Consider the following 20,415-nt stretch of genomic DNA (forward strand, 5'->3'; position numbering starts at 1 on the left):
GACAAATGAAAGATGGGTTTTAGTGACTCATGGCTTTAATAATCTTAGAGCTCACAGATGAAAAAGGTAGCACAGTGTAATGCAGTGGTTTTCAAACTGAGTCCTGTAGGCCTCCAGAGGTCCTCAGAGGTGCTTCAGGGCTGTGTAGGCCTAGGATTGAGCTTCAGATCATGCATCCCTATTATAACTTCTTTTTTTTTCACGGCTTTATGTGCTCAAATCTTTTTTAAGATGGGCTTTTTTTTTTTTTTGGCCTTCAAGCCACGTCTGTGACTGACACCACAGCTCACGGCAACAGCGGATCCTTAACCCACTGAGCGAGGCCAGGGATCGAACACCCTCATGGTTCCTAGTCGGATTCGTTAACCACTGAGCCTCAACGGGAACTCCTGACGGGAACGCTTATTTTTGAACTCATCATTTGTCTGTTGTTTTGTTTTAACGCCTGTGCTCAGGAATGACCAACAGACCAGATCTGATAGACGAGGCTCTCCTTCGACCTGGAAGACTGGAAGTTAAAATGGAAATAGGTAAGTATATCACGAGAAGCAGATATTTACATGCTTGAGGACGTACCAGAAAAATACTAGGATTATACTGCTCTGTATTTTATGTTCAATTTTATCAGGCTTACCAGATGAGAAAGGTCGACTACAGATCCTTCACATCCACACAGCAAGGATGAGAGGGCATCAGTTACTCTCTGCTGACGTAGACATTAAAGAACTGGCTGTGGAGACCAAGAACTTCAGCGGCGCTGAACTGGAGGGTCTGGTGCGAGCAGCACAGTCCACTGCCATGAACAGACACATAAAGGTCAGTGAAATCAACTAACAGATTAGACGTCTCCAGCCCTATAAATGCCATGCCAGGATTCCTTCTCTTTCCTTTCCGACTATCAAAGGCTTAGGGTAATAGTCGTGGTTAAAGGTACAGGGATTCATTGTCAACTGCTAAATCTTCAGAGTAGCTGGAGAAGAGATAACGGTAGCATCTGCTCCCTGGTGACCACCGACCCGCTTACCTTGGGTTGATGCTGTTTGATACAGACATGTGAAGACAAAAGGTTTTTTTTGTTTGTTTTTGTTTTGTTTTTTGTCTTTTTATCTTTTCTAGGGCCACACCCAGGGCATATGGAGGTTCCCAGGCTAGGGGTCCAATTGGAGCTGTAGCCGCAAGCCTACATCAGAGCCACAACAACATGGGATCTGAGCCGCGTCTGCAACCTACACCACAGCTCACAGCAATGCTGGATCCTTAACCCACTGAGCAAGGCCAGGGATCAAACACCCTCATGGTTCCTAGTCAGATTCGTTAACCACAGAGCCACAACGGGAACTCCGGAAGAGTTTTTTAAACACTTGGGCTGTGTTGCCGTGCAACATATCATAGGAAGCTGGATTTTCTGCATGCTAGCATTATAGGGGCTGTTTCATTAAGAATGTATACTGAATACCTGCTGTTTTCAAGGTATTAAGCTGGAGACATGAAGATAATAAAGCATGACCTCTTCCCACAAGGAGTACAGAGTCAGAGAAATGGACATGTTTGCAAATTAGTACAATAATGTGTTGATACTTTGGTAGAAATACATACCAGGGCACTTTTTTTTTTTTTTTTTTTTAAGTAAACCAAGTATTTTATTCAGTCATAGATTTGAAGTGGGGTTGGTACTTTTGCTTTAGATGTGGCTGGATCCAGGAACTCAGAGGATGTCACCATGTGACTTTCTTCATCTTTCATTCACCTGCATGGGCTGCATCTAGGCAGATGCCACTCAGTTGTGCTAAGGTGGCCACTGGCTGCTCTAAGTCAACACCATAATGTCTCAGCAACAGCAGGAGAGAGAGAATACATCTGTAGTTACTCCAGCTGAAAGCTGAGAATTGGCTTTTATTAATTCTGATTGGGTCACATGACCATATCTGAGCCAGTCATTATGCTTATGGAATATAAATTTTTTTCTTTTTTAAAAAATGGAGTTCCCGTCGTGGCGCAGTGGTTAACGAATCCGACTAGGAACCATGAGGTTGCGGGTTCAGTCCCTGCCCTTGCTCAGTGAGTTAACGATCCAGCATTGCCGTGAGCTGTGGTGTAGGTTGCAGATGCAGCTCGGATCCCGAGTTGCTGTGGCTCTGGCGTAGGCCGGTGGCTACAGCTCCGATTGGACCCCTAGCCTGGGAATCTCCATATGCCGCGGGAGCGGCCCAAAGAAATAGCAAAAAGACAAAAATAAATAAATAAATAAAGTAAAAAAAAAAAAAAAAACAAACCAAGGTACTTTTATTTTGGTAGATGTTTGATAAAGTTCATTTGATCCTTCACCATGCCTTCTCTTCAGGTTTTAGTTACCACCTATAGATAAATGACTCTCAGATTTATGGCTCATCTCTTAAATGTATCTTTCTCCCACTTTTTGATTTATATACCACATATCTCTCCCTGGTCTCAAAAATTCATATTCCAAAACAAAATTCACTTAAAAAGTAAAAATAAAAAAACTACTTTCTTTCCTGTCCCTACTTCTCTGTTCACCTCAATCTCCCAGGCTTAAAACTCCAAAATTATCTTTGATTTTTACCACTCTACTGTGTCTTACATCAAGCTATTTGCCAAATTTTGTCAATTCTGTCTCGGCAGTAGTTTTCAGTTCTAATTGCTACTACCTGTCTTCTGTTTTATTAATCTTCCTGTTTCCTCCCATTCTATTCTTCAGACACTTGCCGTGACTCACCAGGCTCTATAGGTCTGACCCTAAACTGGCCTTTCCACATATTCTCCATACACGTTAGCCAAACTGTCATCAGATAGTAACGTATTTTTCTGCTTCTCTGCTGTTGCTGTTTTTTTCTTCACCCACAATCTTTAACCCTCCATGTTTATTTATCTCGTCAATGCCTGGCTCATGTACCAATACTTTATTTAAATTTCTTCTGTTTCTCCCTTTCAAGAATGATGTATTCTTTTTCTTCTTGAAATAGTAATATATCATTTATGATCCTGCTATTGACTTTGGTTCAGTAGATTTATTTAGCACATACTATATGCTAGACAGTATGCCAGGGCACAGAGCCTGCCCTTGAGCAGCTCCCAATCTGATCCTCCATGTGCAGTACAAGCAAGGTAAGAAAGTGCAAAGGTGTCAAGTATAATCAACTTGTGTGGTGAGAGAAGCCTTCATGGAGGAATTTCTGGGTGGATGAGTCTCCTCACGGGGTCAGGCATTTTAGGCAGAAAGAACAACATATGCAAAGGAGCAGAGACACGCAGTAGCGTGGTATGTTAGGGCAATTCAGTATTGCTTCAGCATAAAATGTAGGGAAGGGGAGGTAGAGATGTGGGGATAAGTCAGGAGACTAAAGCAGGGGGTGGAGCACAAAGAGCCTTTTTTGCAACACTAAGAAGTATGGCCCTCTTTTCTGTGAGTAGTGCTGAGCCATTGAAGAGGTTCAGGAATGGCAGTGACGTAATGTTAAAACATAAGCTCATGCTGGCAGCTGTGTCGAGTGGAGTATTTAGGGGAGTGAAGTTGGTGACACAAGGCAAGAGAGGGGAACGTGTATGACAATTCATGCAGGAAATAATAACAGCCTGAACAGTCGGGTTGAGTATGTTTTATTTGGATACAGCCTGTCAATGGCTCTAAGCCAAGGATCGGGAAACTGTGGCCTGTTTTTGTAAATAAAGTTTTTTGGAACACACTCACACCCATTCATTTATGTATTGTCTGTGGCTGCTTTCATGCTACAGTGGCAGAGTTGAGTATTTGTAACAGAGACTGCATGGCCCACAAAGCCGAAAATATTTCAAATTAGTAAACTTATATGTGTATGCTGAATCAAACCATCTCTAAGTCAGAATTTCACCATATAAAATTGACTTTGATCTTGCTTAAGAATGTCATACTGGAAGAGGCCACTTTAGACAAGGGGGTAAACCTCTTTAAAATACTGGAGACCCAGTGGAAGGAGGATACTAGTACTACTGCATGGGGAAGAAGAAAGCCAAAGATCTGGATAGTGTGGGAAATATGGCTTTGGATCCTTTATAGGGTGGATCCACTCTTGTCGTTCAGCCATTCTTTCTCCATGCCATAAGAAGTGATAGTGAGAGCTCCCCTTGTGGCTCAGTGGGTGAAGAACCTGACATAATGTCCATGAGGATACAGTTCGATCCCTGGCCTCACTCAGTGGATTAAGGATCTGGTGTTGCCGCAAGCTGCTGCATAGGTTGCAGATGTGGCTGGGATCCGTCGTCTTTGCTGTGGCTGTGGCGTAGGCCTGGCAGCTGCAGCTCCAATTCAGCCCCTAGCTTGGGAACTCCCACCTGCAACAGGTGCGACCATGAAAAGAAAAAAAGTGATGGTGACTTCAAGAAATATTATATAAATGATGTGAAAATTATTCTCCACCATACCTATCTTTTACCTCAGACCACATCAGTGCTTCTTGATACTATAATCCACAACAACTAGTTTATTAGTTACCAGATTTTTCATGTGCATTGACCACTGGATTTTTCTCTTATTTAGTCATTTGTTATTTTTATCACAATAATCTTACCCCCAAAATATCTCTAAGCCACTGTCTCACTAGGAAACTAAGCATGTGCTAGATTTATATACACATGAGGCAGTATGGAACAGTGGAACAGTAACAGATTTTTGTAGTTAGAAGGTGTGGATATGTATTACAGTTCCTTCTCTTTTCTTTTTATCTGATCTGTCAGGGGGAAATAACTATCTGTTTCATTGAGTTTTGGGGAAAATGAAATCAAATACTATTTATGGAAGTGCCTTCCAAACTATATAAATGTTTATTGTTATTGCGATTTTATTATTATTGGCTGATTTAAGATATCATATACATCCTTTTCTGAGTTTTCTGATCTCTATTGATTATTTCCAGTTATAATTTTTCTAATTTAAAGCTAAAATGTTGGATTTCCCTTGTGGCCCAGAGGGTTAAGGATCCGCTATTGTCACTGCAGTGGCTTGGGTTTGATCCCTGGCCCAGAAATTTGCACATGCCGTGGGTGTGGCCAAAAAAAAAAAAAAAAAAGCTAAAGTGTTTATTACCACTGTACAGAGTGTATTATCCTTTAGATTTCCAAGTAAGAAGTGGTACAAATAGTGGACATTATTTCCCTCACTTTTTCCATGTGGTTATCTTTAAACTTCAGGCGATGCATGCGGCCTTGTGATCAACACCTTTTGTCCCAAACAGCTTTTAATTTTTTTAGAGTATCTATGGAATGTCTAATGCAAGGGGATTTTTGCGGGCACTTCAGGGAAGAGAAAGATGTCTAAGATACTAATAACCTCACTTCCAAAAAAAAAAAAAAAAGAGAGAGAAAGAGAGAATACTAACATTGACTTTCTTTTCTGTATTTTAACAAAACCTGCATTGGCTAGGTCTTTAAATACTGTTTTCCCTGCAAGACTCATCCTCAGATGAACAAAAGGCACACAGTTTTGGTATTCTCGTTGCTGTACACGTTCATAACTTTATTAGTAGTGATTGCCGAATAAGTATTTGATTTGAAACGTATGATTTTAAATCGGTATAGAACCTGTACACACATTCATGTGTTTGTTATGATGCTCTCTCTTTGTACTATAAAAAGCCATTATAGTGATGTTTTGCTTTTCAAAAGAAATTAAAGTCAGGTGGGATAAGTCAAACAAGTCTTCCCCCTTTAAAACTGTTTTTTCCGGTTTTCTGAAACAAGGGGAAAAATCCACTCATAAACACCTGATGTCCAAGTCATTTGTGCTTGAACAACCATGTTTGTGGTCAATCAAAATTCATATGACATTTGGGTGTTTTTATCTTGAAAGCGATTTATGCTTCAAGTAGAGAAGATTCATGACCCAAATTTCTTCTGCTCTAATTTGTTATAAGGAAATAAATTGAGGACACACACACGCACACGTTACAGCCGAATCAAAGTTGATTTGTGTTTGTAGAATTCCAATAAAATTGTTTCTTATTTTCAGTAGAATTTTGATTGATTAAGGTCATTCTACCCTTAATTTGAGAGGAATGATAAGAACTTTGAAAGGTCAGATTTAAAAGGTTATGAAATTTAAGGGTGACCACTGGATATTTGCTGGTGTTGAAATACAAGTTTATTAGTTTCTGCAGGTATAAGCTGAAAGATGTTGCCTCTTCTATATTGATTAGCTGCTATAAATAAAATGTGGGAACAAATTGCACTAATTTAGGCAAGTAAGTAAAAGTTTTCTGAAGAAGTAAAAATTCAGCATTAGGTATTTTTAAAATAAGATTTTATAATCTTGATAAAATTGTAAAAGTTAACTAAGAGAAGTCAGAAAACTTATTTTAATGAATACACAGGACATTTTTATAATTTTAATATTGATTATTTACAATTAGGTAACTTTAGCTTCAGTCCTGAAATCTATCATAATTTTTGATAAATGTTGGAAGGTAGACAATATTTCCCCTTCATTTGCTATGTTTCTATCATTTGAATTCAGCTTCACTCTAAGAGAAAGTCATAATAATATTTCATAACACTCTTAGGAAAATGCTTGCCTGTGCCTCCCTGTGTACATATGAGAATCCTTTTCTGTGGTAGATAGCCAGAAGTATTTTTGAAGACATGGTTACAGGTTACAATGTCTTCTAGTTTCTGGTGTTTATTCTGGTTCCTTTGCAGGTGACCTGTTTTTGTCTGTCAAAAAGGTTCTAAAAATTTCTCTTCACCTTCTGTACTCTGATAGTTTACTGCAGTGTGTCTAGGCAGATATGGGTTTCTTTGCATTGACCCTGACCACTCACTGAAACCTTTAAATTGCAGAGATACACCTTTCTTCAACTGTAGAAAAATGTTTTTCGTCTTTTCTTGTTTTTTTCTCCAGATGACTTTAAAACTTCCAGGTATATGTTCCATGCTTTTTAGCCTTTTTCTCTCACTTTCTATCATTTCATGGGGAGCAGGAAGGGAGATAAATGTGTCCTGTTTGCCATCTTTATCCAGTTTTCTGACCGAGTTCTTTTTATCTCATAAGGCAAGACTGACTTTTTCCAAAATGTCTGTCATTTTATTTGTCTCAGCAGTCAGTTCCTAAAGGAACATGACTCATATTTTATAATAATCTTTGGAAGGTTGATATTGCTTAACACACTTTTGTTTTATAGTCAGATTTTTTGGAAGATATGTTTTTTAAAAACCTGTAGTACCATTTTAAAAATTAGACTCACTTGCCTGATGCTATTGGGAGTGAGCCCAATCGAATTAAAAAGTGCGTTTGTATCTCAATCACTCATCAGGTCCAGGCAGCTCCAGGTGCTGATAAAGGCCTTGATGCTTCTCCAGATGTCTCTTCTAAGTGTTAGCTCCAGGTGCAGTAAGCAGAATATTTGGAGCGGGCACATAGATTCTCAAGCACACAATATGAGTAAAAATCAAAGTTGTAGGTCTTTGGTCCCCTAGAATAATGGTTTACAAATCTGGTTGAGCATTAGAAGCACCTGTTCACTTAACAAAACTATAAATGCCTGGACCCTCTGTTGGACCTGTTTAATCAAAATCCTGAAGGGTGGGGCTGAGCATCTGTATATATCCGTAAAGACTCTAGAGGTTATTCTGATACGTAGTCAAGAATGAGAACCACTGTTCTTAGAGACCTTCTCCATATATTTTCTCTGCCAAGTGCCTCATTTTGAAAAAAATGGCTATCCAGTGTTTTTTGGTAAAGATGTGTTGTAATTTACCTAACTGGTTCTCTTTTCATGGACATTTCAGTCTTCTGCTATTACACATTACTGTAATAGATACCCTAGTTCTACTTTGTACACATTCGTGAATGTATTCATGGAATAAAACCTGAAAGTGGAATTGTTCAGGCAAAGAGTATGTGTGTGACTATGAGGCTTTTTTTAATCTGTGGAAATATGCTTTTTAAATCCTCAGGTGTTACATTCTTAGGCTGAAAATATTCTTAAATCTTAAAAGTCCTTACATTTTGTTTCCATTTCTAATTAGGCCAGTACTAAAGTAGAAGTGGACATGGAGAAAGCAGAGAGCCTACAGGTGACAAGAGGAGACTTCCTTGCTTCTTTGGAAAACGATATCAAACCAGTGAGTATGAATATTGAGTCATGTATAAGCCAAAAAAATTATAATAATTTGGGAGGAAAAGAAGTGCCATTTTGGAGTTCCTGTCGTGGCTCAGTGGAAAAGACTCTTAACTAGCATCAATGAGGACGAAGGTTCAATCCCTGGCCTCGCCCAGTGGGTTAAGGATCTAGCGTTGCCGTGAACTGTGGTGTAGGTCGCAGACACGGCTCGGATCCTGTGTTGCTGTGGCTGTGGTGTAGGCCAGCAGCCACTGCTCCGATTTGGCCCCTAGCCTGGGAACCTCCATATGTCACCCAGCATTTTGAAAGGTTAGACCATATGTAGTTTTAAAAAATCAGAAATGTTAGTACAAGAAGTGTATACAATACAGGAAACTGTGCAGTGACTCCAATAGCTGGGTAATTAAACTGAAATACTTCTCATGATAGGGAGCTCATCATCTTATAGAAGGCAGACCATTCAATTTTGAGACTTTCTAATTATTCTTAAGTTATTTTGAACTAGAATTAGTTTTCTCATTGGCTCTTAGGCCTTCTGAAGCTACAGAAACCTAATTCATCCAGCCTTCTTATGTTAGTTATTACAATATTTACAGTTAACTCAATCTCCTTTTTCTCTGCCTTTCCCCAACCTCCTCCAAGACATCCTCTTTTCTTTCTCAGTACCTCTAGTTCCTCTAACTGCTATAGTTTCTAAAACTTTTCACCATCCCCTGTGCCCTTTTTTCTAAAAAGTATCGGTTTTCTTAAAATGTACTCAAAACCCCAACAGTCATAGTTGGCGTTTTAGAATAAAGTATAAGATCATTAACCCATTTTCCTATAAAACAACCGCTCATATTTGAGTAACCATTGTTTGGAGTCCTATATTAGTACAAAAATAAATTGTAGAAAGGCCTCTTAAAAAGGTATGTGTGTTTGCTTTTCTTTCTTAATGGACCTTGAGTGCACAGAATTGGATTATTCTTAATCTTTAATTCATGACATACTGTCATCAGTTTACAGTGTGTAAAAATAAAATATGGTATATATTAGAGTTCCCTAGTGGTCTAGTGGTTAGGACTTGGCACTTTCACTGCTGCAGCCTGGGTTCAATCCCTGGTCTGGGAACTGAAGTCCCACACTAAGTGCACTGCCTACTGCAGCCAAAAAAAATAAAAATAAAATAAAATATGATATATATATTAATTTTCTGAGACTTGCTATTTTATTACATATTTTATTATCAAGAGTCATCTGTATGATTTCCTGTAGCTATAGCGTATTTATTTTCATTGCTGGATAGCATACTACTGTGTGACCACCACAATTTATCTATTTTCCTGACAGTTAGAATGTTTCCAGTTTTCTGTTATTACAGACAAGTGCTGCTATAGCATTCTTGAATGAGTTTTTCCTAGAATGAAATTTTACTTAGGAATAAAATTGCTGGGTTGTTGGGTTTTTGAATGTCCAATTTTAAATTTCAAACTAAAGAATTTCAAACCATTTTCCAATGGTTGAACAATAAACACTGCCCCCAATAATCTTAAAGAGACCTTTTTCTCTACACCCTCTCCAACACTTGGCATGGTCAGACTTAATTTTTGCCATTCCATTGGATATAAAATGGGATCTCCTTTTGGTCTTGATTTGCCATGTCACTGATTACCTGTGAAATTAAGCATTTCTCCATATGTTTATTGGCCATATGAGTATCTTCTATGAAATGCTATTCATATCTTTGGCCTATTTTTCTGTTGTATTGTTTATTTTTATATGATCTGTATAAGTTCCTTCTATACCCATGACAATAATTATTTGTTGCATTTCCTTTAAACACAAAAATCAACTTGTTTTAGCCCTCTTTGCTTTATTATGACTATTGTGACTTTTAAACATACAATAGTTACTTTTCCAAAGTGACTTGGTGGTGGAAATGGTTTAATCTTTTGCTGTTATTTGTAATAGTTACCAAAAATACTAGAGCCTAGCCTAACCAATCTCTTTAAAAAAAATTTAGTGACCAATAACTTGGCTACAAGGAAGGAGCAACTAAGGTAACTTAGTTAAGTAAGCAGTAACTTATTTTTATTTATTCTAAGGGTCTGGGAGATAAAATAAAAAATGAGATGACAGGACAAGTAAGGATGACTCATCCATATTATGTAGCTTGGGAGGGTCACTGTTTTCTGGTTCAGGTATCTTAGCTGCTGCTGTGAAGCTTGAAGTTTATATAACTGGGATAATTAAAGACAAAAACCAGCCGGTCTACATATTCCCTACAATAGCCTTTCAACCATTATCTGTTAGGCTTTTCCTTTATAACTTTTTATAGGGCCACTGAATTTATCATATCCAGACCAGGGAATAAGGATTTTACTCTGTCCTCAGGAATGAATCAAAGCACTAGTGTATGCAAGGACTAAAGAGTGGTCTGAAAAACGATTTGGTGGCAAAGTAATATAGACTGATGAGACCACTGTGTATTGTTTAGAGATGGTGTTACTCAGGATGACTTTCTGTGAGGTCCAGGTTCTAAAGAACTGTGAAAATCATTCCACACATGGGGGAATGGACAATTAACTTGAGGGATGTGGCGATTTTTTAAAGTTTGAAATTCTCAAGACACACGACCTTTACATTATATCGGGTCACGTTTTCCTACTCATTTTTTCTCCTGTTTAACCTTCTAAAATGCAGTTCAATTAAGAACTAAAGTTTCTGACTACTTTTGGTAGCTGGTTTGATGGGAGTTACAATTTGAGATTAGACATTGAAAATGAAGAGGGATGTGATTTAAGCCCTAATATATGGTACAAATGAAGTTATTATATGTGGCAATTACTTTTCTTTCCTTTTCCTAACCTTTCATTACCTCAGCTCATTTCTCCCTCATTCTAAATCCTGCATTTACACACACACACTTTGGTGCAATTCAGTTTATAGTCCCTTCCACGAAGCTAATGTGAACAAGATCTCCTTATTACCATTGCGTAGTCCCATTTTAATCCCTGACACCTACAGCCAGTGTTAGGATAGTATCTTTGTGTGCTGAGCCAACAGCTTCTGATTTCTAAATCCATATTCTCTTTTTCCTTTTTGTTCTTAACAGAAGGCCACAACCCATGTACCCTTACAGAAACAAGCACATTGGAACACAGCTTTTCTCAGGGATTATGAGAGCATGGGCTCTCTTAGAATCTGAGCCTAGAAACCATTATTTTGTTCCATTAAGTCACATAAAGCAGTTTTTCTCCCCACTGGGTAAAAAGTTAAGTGAGAAATTACAAAACAGTTTTGGTTTTGCTTAATATGGGATATTGCTACAGCACTCATGTGTAGGAATTATTACTCATCTTTTATATCTTTAAATATTTGATTTAATGCTAATGCTCAAAATGCTTTTTTGTTCTCTCTATCATTAAAGTATAGTTGATTTACAGTGTTGTGCTAATTTCTGCTGTACAGCAAAGTGACTTAGTTATACACATATATACATTCTTTTTTAAAATAATATTTCTTCCCATTATGGTTTATCTCAGGGGATCTAATATAGTTCCCTGTGCTATTAAGTAAGACCTTGTTGTCTGTCTCAAAATGCTTTAAACCATTTTTTTTTCCTTCATAGGCATTTGGCACAAACCAAGAGGATTATGCAAGTTACATAATGAATGGTATCATCAAATGGGGTGATCCAGTTACTCGAGTTCTAGAAGATGGGGAGCTGCTGGTTCAACAGACTAAAAACAGTGACCGCACACCATTGGTCAGCGTCCTTTTAGAAGGTGAGAAAAAATGATGAGATGGCATCAAAAGTTAAAAAAGAGAGCACTTTTATAAAAGCATTTAGCACATTCCAGAAGAATGAACAATTTTCAGTTCTAAACCTGTTCATGCGCTGAAAATAGTAATCCAGCCGATGTTCCAATATTGCGTACAAATTTAAATTTTCTTGGAGTAGAATGTTACTGATGAATGATAGCAACTAGTTTTCTTGTAGGATTGTATCTAAATTTCTATGTTACATAAAAGACTATGATACCAGGTAGTACTCAGTTCAGTTAAATAAATATTCACTGAATGCTTACTATGTTTTAGGCATTGAACTGGTTGCTAGAGATACAAAGACATTCACAGAGTTCAGTCTGTTCATGGAAAAAGACATGTAAACAAATACCTAACTACCGTGTGTATGTGTAAGGGTATGTGAATGCAAGTCATTGTGCCCAGGGGTGGTCAGGAAATCTGGAGGTGATGTTCAATTTCAACTTTGAAGGATCAGTTAGGATTTTACCAAGTAGACAAAAGAAGGACATTCTGTTCACTAGCTGTTTATTCTGTTATAATTAGTAGAACAACAGCAAAATTTAATGAATCCCTGTAGTTCCTGTTGTGGCTCAGTGGAAACAAATCTGACTAGTATCCATGAGGACCCGGGTTCATTCCCTGGCCTTGCTCAGTGGGTTAAGGATCTGGTATTGCCGTGAGCTGTGGTGTAGCTCGCAGACTTGGCTCGGGTCTGGCATTGCTATGGCTATGTAGGCTGGTGGTTACAACTCCAGTTCAACCCCTAGCCTGGGAACTTCCATGTGCTGCGAGTGAGACCCTAAAAAAAAGAAAAGACAAAAAAAATGTAATGAATCCACATGACGAAGGAATCCAACCCTTTCCAAAGGTCTGGGGGTGGGGGCTCCCTGAGAGGAACACATTAAGCCAAGACCTGAAGGATGAGGAAAAGCTGGTTGGGCAGAGTAGCCAGGGACGATGTTCCAGGCAGAGGAACCAGCTTGTGAACGAGCCCTGGGAAGGAAGGAGACTGAACCAGAAAGGGAGATAGGCTAAAACGTGAGACTGAAGAAGGTGGGAGCCAGTCATGCAAAGCCTTGTAGACCATGTTAATGGTTTAAACTCTTATTTGAGGGGCAATGAGGAGCCCATTTGTAGGGTTTAAGCAGTGAAGTGACATGATCAGATTTATATCTTCAAAACATCACGATTGTTTTGTGATCTGCCTTCCTGGTCACCATCTGCTATGCTAGAGACACATATTTCAGTTTTATAGCTTGGAGATCCAGGACCATACAGTGGTTCACCATTTTGAGAATTAAGAAGGGGCGAGGGAGTAAGACTCTAGCTGTAAAAACAGCTGTAGGTATAATGTATATTTCCAGAGAATTGTATGTAACTATTGTTTTCATATACTTAGTTAAATTTGCTCTCAGTGGATTTGTTAAGTAAAACTGGATACTTACTTGCAAATTGCTGTAGCTTTTAATGAACTTTTAAATGTCTTATTGATATCTTCATAGACTCTATTTTCTTAAGCAATGTGTAGATAAATTGCTGATACTGAGAATGTGTCAAGTTTGTAAACCTGACTTTTAAAATGCCAGATTCGGAAGTTCCCTTGTGGCTCAGCGGGTTAAAGATTTGGTGTTGCTGCAGCTGTGGCACAGATTGTACCTTGCACCTATGGTGCATGTTCGATCACTGACCTGGGAACTTCTACATGCCAACAGTGTGGCCAAAAAAAAAAAAAGGCCAGATTCTCTTTTGATTAAATGTTTCAGAATTCTGAACCAAAAAAGAATTGGAGTGGCAAATATATACAGGAGAAGCCAATGGTGAGAAAGAGTTGCATTAGTCTTAATGAGAGCTGGTTATGGTTTGAAGTAACATAGGAGAGATGCACTAAGTAGATCATTTTGAGGGATATTTAGGAGGTAGAATTAAAGAGACTTTATAATTATTATTATAATTTTTTTTTTACATTTTTTGGCCATGCCCAAGCATGTGGAAGTTCCCAGGCGAGGGACAGAACTTTTGCCACAGCAGCAACCCAAGCTGCTGCAATAACAATGCCAGATTCTTAACCCACTGTGCTACATACAAGAGAACTCCATAATAATTATTAATTAATTATTAAGCATAATTAAGACAACATTTTTTGAACTCTTAACTGTTTGCCAGTCACTCAACTGGCACTTTATATATACTGTCTTATTTAAACTTCACTTCAATCCTGTGAAGGTAGATGCTGCTGTTATACTTATTTTGTAGATAAGGAAGCTGAAACTTAGTAAGTAACTAGATTGAATGGTGGGGGGGTGGTATCAAACAAACAGGATCCCCAGTTTTCTAGTATTCACGGCTGGTAAATGGTATTATTGACTAAGATTGGGAGCACTAGTGCAGAAGTACATTTCAGGAAGAAAGATCACGAATTCACTTTTAGACATGTTAAGTTTAAGGTTCCTATAGGATAATCAAACTGGAAGTGTTGAATAGCTCCTTGGATATGTGGGTCTGGTGCTCAGAAGAGAGGTCTAGCTGGCCCTATGCAGTCATGAGTTGTCGGTGTGTAGGCTGTTGTTGGATCCATGGGTATGGATGAGGTCACTTACAGAAAGGGTAGGTTGAAAAGAAATGGGGGCCTAGAACTGACCTCTGAGGTATGTCAACATTTAAGGACTAAGTAGAGCAAGAGGAGTTGACAAAGGAGATTGAGCAAGAGTAACCAGAGAGGTGAGAGTTGGGAGAAGCAGAAGGTGCTGTCACAAAGCCAAGAAAAGAACTTTTTAAAGAAAGGAGAGTTGTCAATGATCAAATACTCCCAAGAGGCTAGCACATAAACTGTTGGATTTGGTGACCCCAATGGGAGCCTATTGCATGTAATGGGAATGGAAGCCATAGGGTTTGCTTGAGGATGGGTGGAAGGTGAGGAGTAAAGGAAGCCAGCATAGATGATTATTTAGAGAAGTTCCATTTTGGAGAGAAGACAGAGTAGTGTTGAGGGGTGTGAAGTCCAGCAAGAGTTTTTTTGTTTGTTTTGTTTATTAAACTCTCAGTAGATTAGAGCATGTTTAAATGCTATTGAAGTAGCTTCAGGGAACAGGTGGATCATATGGAGAAGAGGATACAATCAGTAATGTTAGGTTCCTGGAGTTCTCATTCTGGCTCAGTGGTAACCCAACTACTATTCATGAGGACTCAGGTTCGATCCCTGGCTGTACTCTGTGGGTTAAGGATCTGGCGTTGCCATGAGTTTTGGTGTAGGTCACAGGCACGGCTCAGATCTGGCATTGCTGTGGTGTAGGCCTGCCTGGAAGCTTCCATATGCCACAGGTGTGGCTGTAAAAAAGACCTAATAATAATAATAATAATGTTAGGTTCCTGAGAAGCTCAGAAGTGATTGGTTGGCTTACGGGTGGAAGACAGGCACATCTTTATTACACAGAAGGGAAGGAGGAGATGTCTAAATACAGGTACATTTGTAGATTTGATTTCCTTCATGAGAAGGTCTGGGTCTTTAGTATTCCAGCTTTCTTGTCTTTTTAGGGCCACACCTGCGGCTTATGGAAGTTTCCAGTCTAGGAGTTGAATCAGAACTGCAGCTGCCAGCCTACCCCACAGCCACAGCAACTCAGGATCCAAGCCATGTCTTCGACGTACACCACAGCTCACAGCAATGCCAGATCCTTAACCCACTGAGCGAGGCCAGGGATTGAACCTGCATGCTCATGGATATTGGTCAGATTCTTAATCCGCTGAGCCACAATGGGAACTCCTAGTATTCCAGCTCTCTAAATCACATTTGTTTCTATGAGGCAGTTTCCACTGCCCCCAATATCATCTCCTAAGAAGATTGTATTTTTTTTGTCAGACAAATGATTTGATAAAACTAATAAGTACTGATACACATTTGAATGCCTTTTCTTTTTTTAAAGAAGCAGAACCCTTGCACTTTTTTCTTTTTTTAATTAATGAATCTTATTACATTTATAGGTATACAACACTCATCACAATCAAATTTAATTTTACAGCATTTCCATCCCAAACCCTCAGTGCATACCCCAACCCCCAACCTGTCTCATTTGGAAACCATAAGTTTTTCAAAGTCTGTGAGTCGGTATCTGCAGAGCCCTTGCATTGTATATATTTAGCCAGAAGTTTGAAAAATTAAGGTTATGTGAGAAAGAAAGAAGGAATGTATTTCATCATACTTTTGCGAAATGCTAATCAGTTCATTAAATTTAGTTGCTAATAAATAAGAGAAAACATGTCTGCCATGAAATTGTGTCAGGAAATGTTAATGAGCAACTAGTTGGGACTTCAGTACCTTGTGGATAAAAGTTTGAACTTGTCTTATTCCCTTCTGCTTAGGTTGGCTTTTTTCCCCTGACTTGCTTGTATCGTTATGCAGGCCCTCCTCACAGTGGGAAGACTGCTTTAGCTGCAAGGATTGCAGAGGAATCCAACTTCCCCTTCATTAAGATCTGTTCTCCTGATAAGATGATTGGCTTTTCTGAGACAGCCAAGTGTCAGGCCATGAAGAAGGTATCGAGATTTTTACTTTCATTTTAATTTCCTATCTCTTAGATGTACGCATGTGCGTGTGTTTATGGGTGTCGGTACGTATCTTTACACACATGTATATGTCCGTGTGTGTATTATAAGAGCCTTTGCGATTATGCTCTTCACAAATAGAATTATCAGCAGAATTTGGGGGAAGACAGCACCTGTTTTAGATATAGTATTTAACTTTGTAATATATTTTTATTAGAGTACCCTTATCTTCCAAACGGTGCTGTGTTTAGTGTGATTATGTAATATATTATGTACATATTATTAATATATAATATATATTATTTAATATATTATTAATTTTCATTTCTTCCATTTGTATTGTCTTGGTTGAAAGAAAATCACAGTTAAAAGTGTTTGAGTAGGGAGTTCCATTTGTCGCGTAGTGGAAACAAATCAGAGTAGTGTCTACGAGAATGTGGGTTCAATCCCTGGCTTTGCTCAGTGGGTCAGGGATCTGGCGTTGTCGTGAGCTCTGGTATAGGTCAAAGATGCAGCTCTGATTTGACCCCTAGCTTGAGAACTTCCATATGCCGTGGGCACAGCCTTAAAAAGCAAAACAAAACAAAACAAACAATGTGTGAATAGAGTGGAACAAATTCATTTGGGGTTTTTTAAGTTCTTTCATCAGTGTACAAAGTCAGACTGTTGGGGGGGTCAATTAAGTTGACTGTATAGTTGGGGAAAGAACAGAGGTATATCACTGGAAAGATATTCTTAAACCCCCAACAAAAAGATGGTGGCATATTAAATATTAATCAGAGTCTGCTTGGCAATTTAGTGCAGTCCTCGTCTTTCTGCCTCTTTCTGAAGGTACCATTTGTCACTTTTTTTTTTCTTTTTGGCCACCCTGCCAACCAACTATGGAATTCCTGGGCCAGGATCAGATCCAAGCCGCTGTTGTGACCTGTGCCACCATTGCATCGAGGCTGGATCCTTAACCCACTATGCCAGGCCAGGGATTGAACCTGTGTCCCAGTGCTCCAGAGATGCTGCCAATCCCATTGTGTCACAGCCGGAACTCCGTGTCACTTTCTTAATAAGACTACTTTGAACCCTCGGTGAAAGTTAGAACAACATAGAATAGAATTCTAGCACTGAAAGGACTCAGAGCATCTGATCATCACTCTTACATTCAAGCCAGTACGTAAGGCATCTAGTATAGTAGGTGGTTGCTTATTAAAAACAACAGTAAAAAATCAATGATGAACACTCTGAATGGCTGTTTCACTTGAGTGTTTTCATAGATATTCTGATTTTGTATACTCCCAGACAGTGAAGAAAGATTATTTTTATATATCTAGTTTAAAGTATTCCTTTTACTTAAAGGAATACTTTACTTAAAGCATACTTTTTTATGCTTGATCTTTTATGCATAAAAACCAACTGTAAGTTAAAAAGATCCTAGAAAATTAGGATAAGAGGAAAGACTCTTGAGAATCGAATTGCTCTCTAGTAAAGACAGATCAGGTATTCTTTTACCTTACTCTAGACCCTCACTTTATGAAGATGTAGGATGAAGTTACCTCAGTTTCTCTTTGGGGAAGAGATCAAGGAGAAAAAGACACTTTTTAAAAAAGCACACACCAGGAGTTCCCATTATGGTTCAGTGAAAACGAATCTGACTAGGAACCATGAGGTTGCAGATTCAATCCCTAGCCACACTCAGTGGGTTAAGGATCCGATGTTGCCGAGAGCTGTGGTGTAGGTTGCAGACGAGGATCGAATCTGGCGTTGCTGTGGCTGTGGTGTAGGCCGGCAGCTGTATCTCCAATTCAGCCCCTAGCCTAGGAACCTCCACATGCTGAGGGTGTGGCCCTAAAAAGCAAAAAAAAAAAAAAAAAGAGAGAGAGAGAGAGAGAGATCATGGTACATCATAAAATAAATTAAAAAAAATAAAATTAAAAGGCACACACCAAAAAAAAAAAATGTTAAGTTTGAGAAGTTAGTCTTAGGTTTATGTAGATAGCAGAAAATTATGTAGGGTGCTTGAAATGGATGGAGGAGGCAGGGCTTGGAGCAGGATTACAGCCTTGCACAAACATCAAGATAAATATTCTATATAAGGATCTTTGAAATTGAGTGTGAAAGAGAGAGAAGTGTTGTCAGACACAAAAAGAACTTAAATATCACAGTCGGTTTATTCTGTGTCTCAGGTGAAACCAGTAGTAATCTCTCCTTCCCTGGAAACTTTGGACAGAATCACGAGGACCAGTAACCCCCAATGTAGATTAGAAGTTGCTTTTCTTTGTTTTTTCTATTTTTTCCTCTGAAGGGAGTCGTTCAATCATTTCCTCTGGTGAAAATTTAAATAATAGCCCTTGGAATCTGTGGCCATCGGACTTACCATTTAACTGAACAGCTGATTCTATTTGTGTTTTTCTAACTCCATCTATTGCTTATGCTTGTTCAAAAGTAGTAAGTAGTCTTCTGTGCAGGTGGTAAATTACTCCATTGCTTTTCACCAGCTGCCAGCTTCTACCTCAGATGTACTCTGAGTTGTGGGTGGATGGTCTTAGTTTTTCTATAAAGTTTTTTGAAAGTGTTTTAGGCTCCTGCACATCAAAGCTGCTTTATAAGTGTGAGATATTATCATTTTTATTATTTCAATCTCTTGCAAATTGACTTAAGGGGGGAAGGTAATATGTGCTGATTTTAGAGGCTTAAATGGTTAAATTAATGGTTTAATAACTTATGATTTAATCTTTAAATTGTTGAAGGCTTTCAAGGTAGGGTTTTAGATGAGTGGAAGGCTAAGGAATATAAAAATAAGTGTCTACAACAAGCTTACTTAAAATTAGTTGGATTCATGATTCACTGTCTGGATTCATCCATGCACCCTTAAAGTTACAAAAATTATTTCTGCTTCAGCAGCATAATAAATTCGTAATAAGACTTTTTTAGTTTCCCTCGGGGAAAAATATTATTCCCTGTGACTATAGAACAGAACAAAGAATGAAGCACAGGTTGTCTTAGAAATATATTAGAAATACTGCAAAATCTTTCCCTGCAAATAGTTTTCACATTGTTGCCTAATGATAGCTTGACAAAAGCCTGAGGGCTCAAACCCATCTAAAGGTGCTAACTCTCAGTTTGCTTTTGAAAATGAAATATAAATGTCATTCTTTAGTGGTTCTAGTCTACCTCCCACCATTATTCTCTTCCCTTCGTTTGTTTGTTTGTTTTTAGGGCCACACCTGCAGCATATGGAAGTTCCCAGGCTAGAGGTCAAATTGGAGATACAGTTGCTGGCCTACACCACAGCCACAGTAACACAGGATCCGAGCTGCATCTATGACCTACACCACAGCTCATGGCAACACAGGATCCTTAACCTCCTGAACAAGGCCAGAGATTGGACCCGAATCCTCATGAACAAGGCCAGAGATTGGACCCGAATCCTCATGGATACTCCTTGCTACCACTGAGCCACAACAGGAACTTCCCACTTCCTGGTTTTGTTTGTTTGTTTGTTTGTTTGTTGTTGTTTAGTGTGAGGGTGGGAAGATTTTTTTTTTTCCCAATGAACAAGTAATTTATAATTTTTTTATTATTTTGGAAAAGACATTTCTTTGAGTGTTTCCCTCCCACCCTCAAAATGTAGCTTTTCCTAATTTCAAAAATTACTTAGAAAATGCAGAAAAGAACACAGAAGAAAGTCCGTATTTGTCCTTCAGTGTTCTTCTCAACTCAGACACACATACACACGTTATGTATTGAGGATCACAATGGACATACCCCTTTAAACCTGCTTTTTTCACTTAATATATTATGAAAAATTTTCATTGTCATTAAAATGTATCTCAGTATTATGTTAAATTAATAGCTGTATAATATCCATTTCAACATTCTCTTTTTATTGAACATTTAGGTTGTTTCCAGTTTTTTTTTTTCCCACAATTATAAACAATATTCAGCAGAACTGCCAATTACTGCCGCCATTTTCTTACTATGTTTTTCT

At 38.5% G+C, this 20,415-nt stretch overlaps 1 protein-coding gene across 3 annotated transcripts in view; it reads left to right on the forward strand.

Annotated features, from left to right (window-relative positions):
- NSF (N-ethylmaleimide sensitive factor, vesicle fusing ATPase) overlaps positions 1 to 20,415 on the forward strand; it is a 165,340-nt gene that overhangs the window by 105,166 nt on the left and 39,759 nt on the right. For all 3 annotated transcript variants that reach the window (XM_005668696.3, NM_001244560.1, XM_013980864.2), the window contains exons 11-15: positions 456 to 530; positions 629 to 816; positions 8,014 to 8,109; positions 11,719 to 11,875; positions 16,294 to 16,427. In XM_005668696.3, coding sequence (XP_005668753.1) covers positions 456 to 530; positions 629 to 816; positions 8,014 to 8,109; positions 11,719 to 11,875; positions 16,294 to 16,427 — 650 coding nt within the window. The remainder of the gene's footprint in view (positions 1 to 455; positions 531 to 628; positions 817 to 8,013; positions 8,110 to 11,718; positions 11,876 to 16,293; positions 16,428 to 20,415) is intronic.

The sequence above is a fragment of the Sus scrofa genome, chromosome 12 (genome assembly GCF_000003025.6).
Source record: "Sus scrofa isolate TJ Tabasco breed Duroc chromosome 12, Sscrofa11.1, whole genome shotgun sequence".
In the NCBI taxonomy this organism is placed as follows: domain Eukaryota; kingdom Metazoa; phylum Chordata; class Mammalia; order Artiodactyla; family Suidae; genus Sus; species Sus scrofa.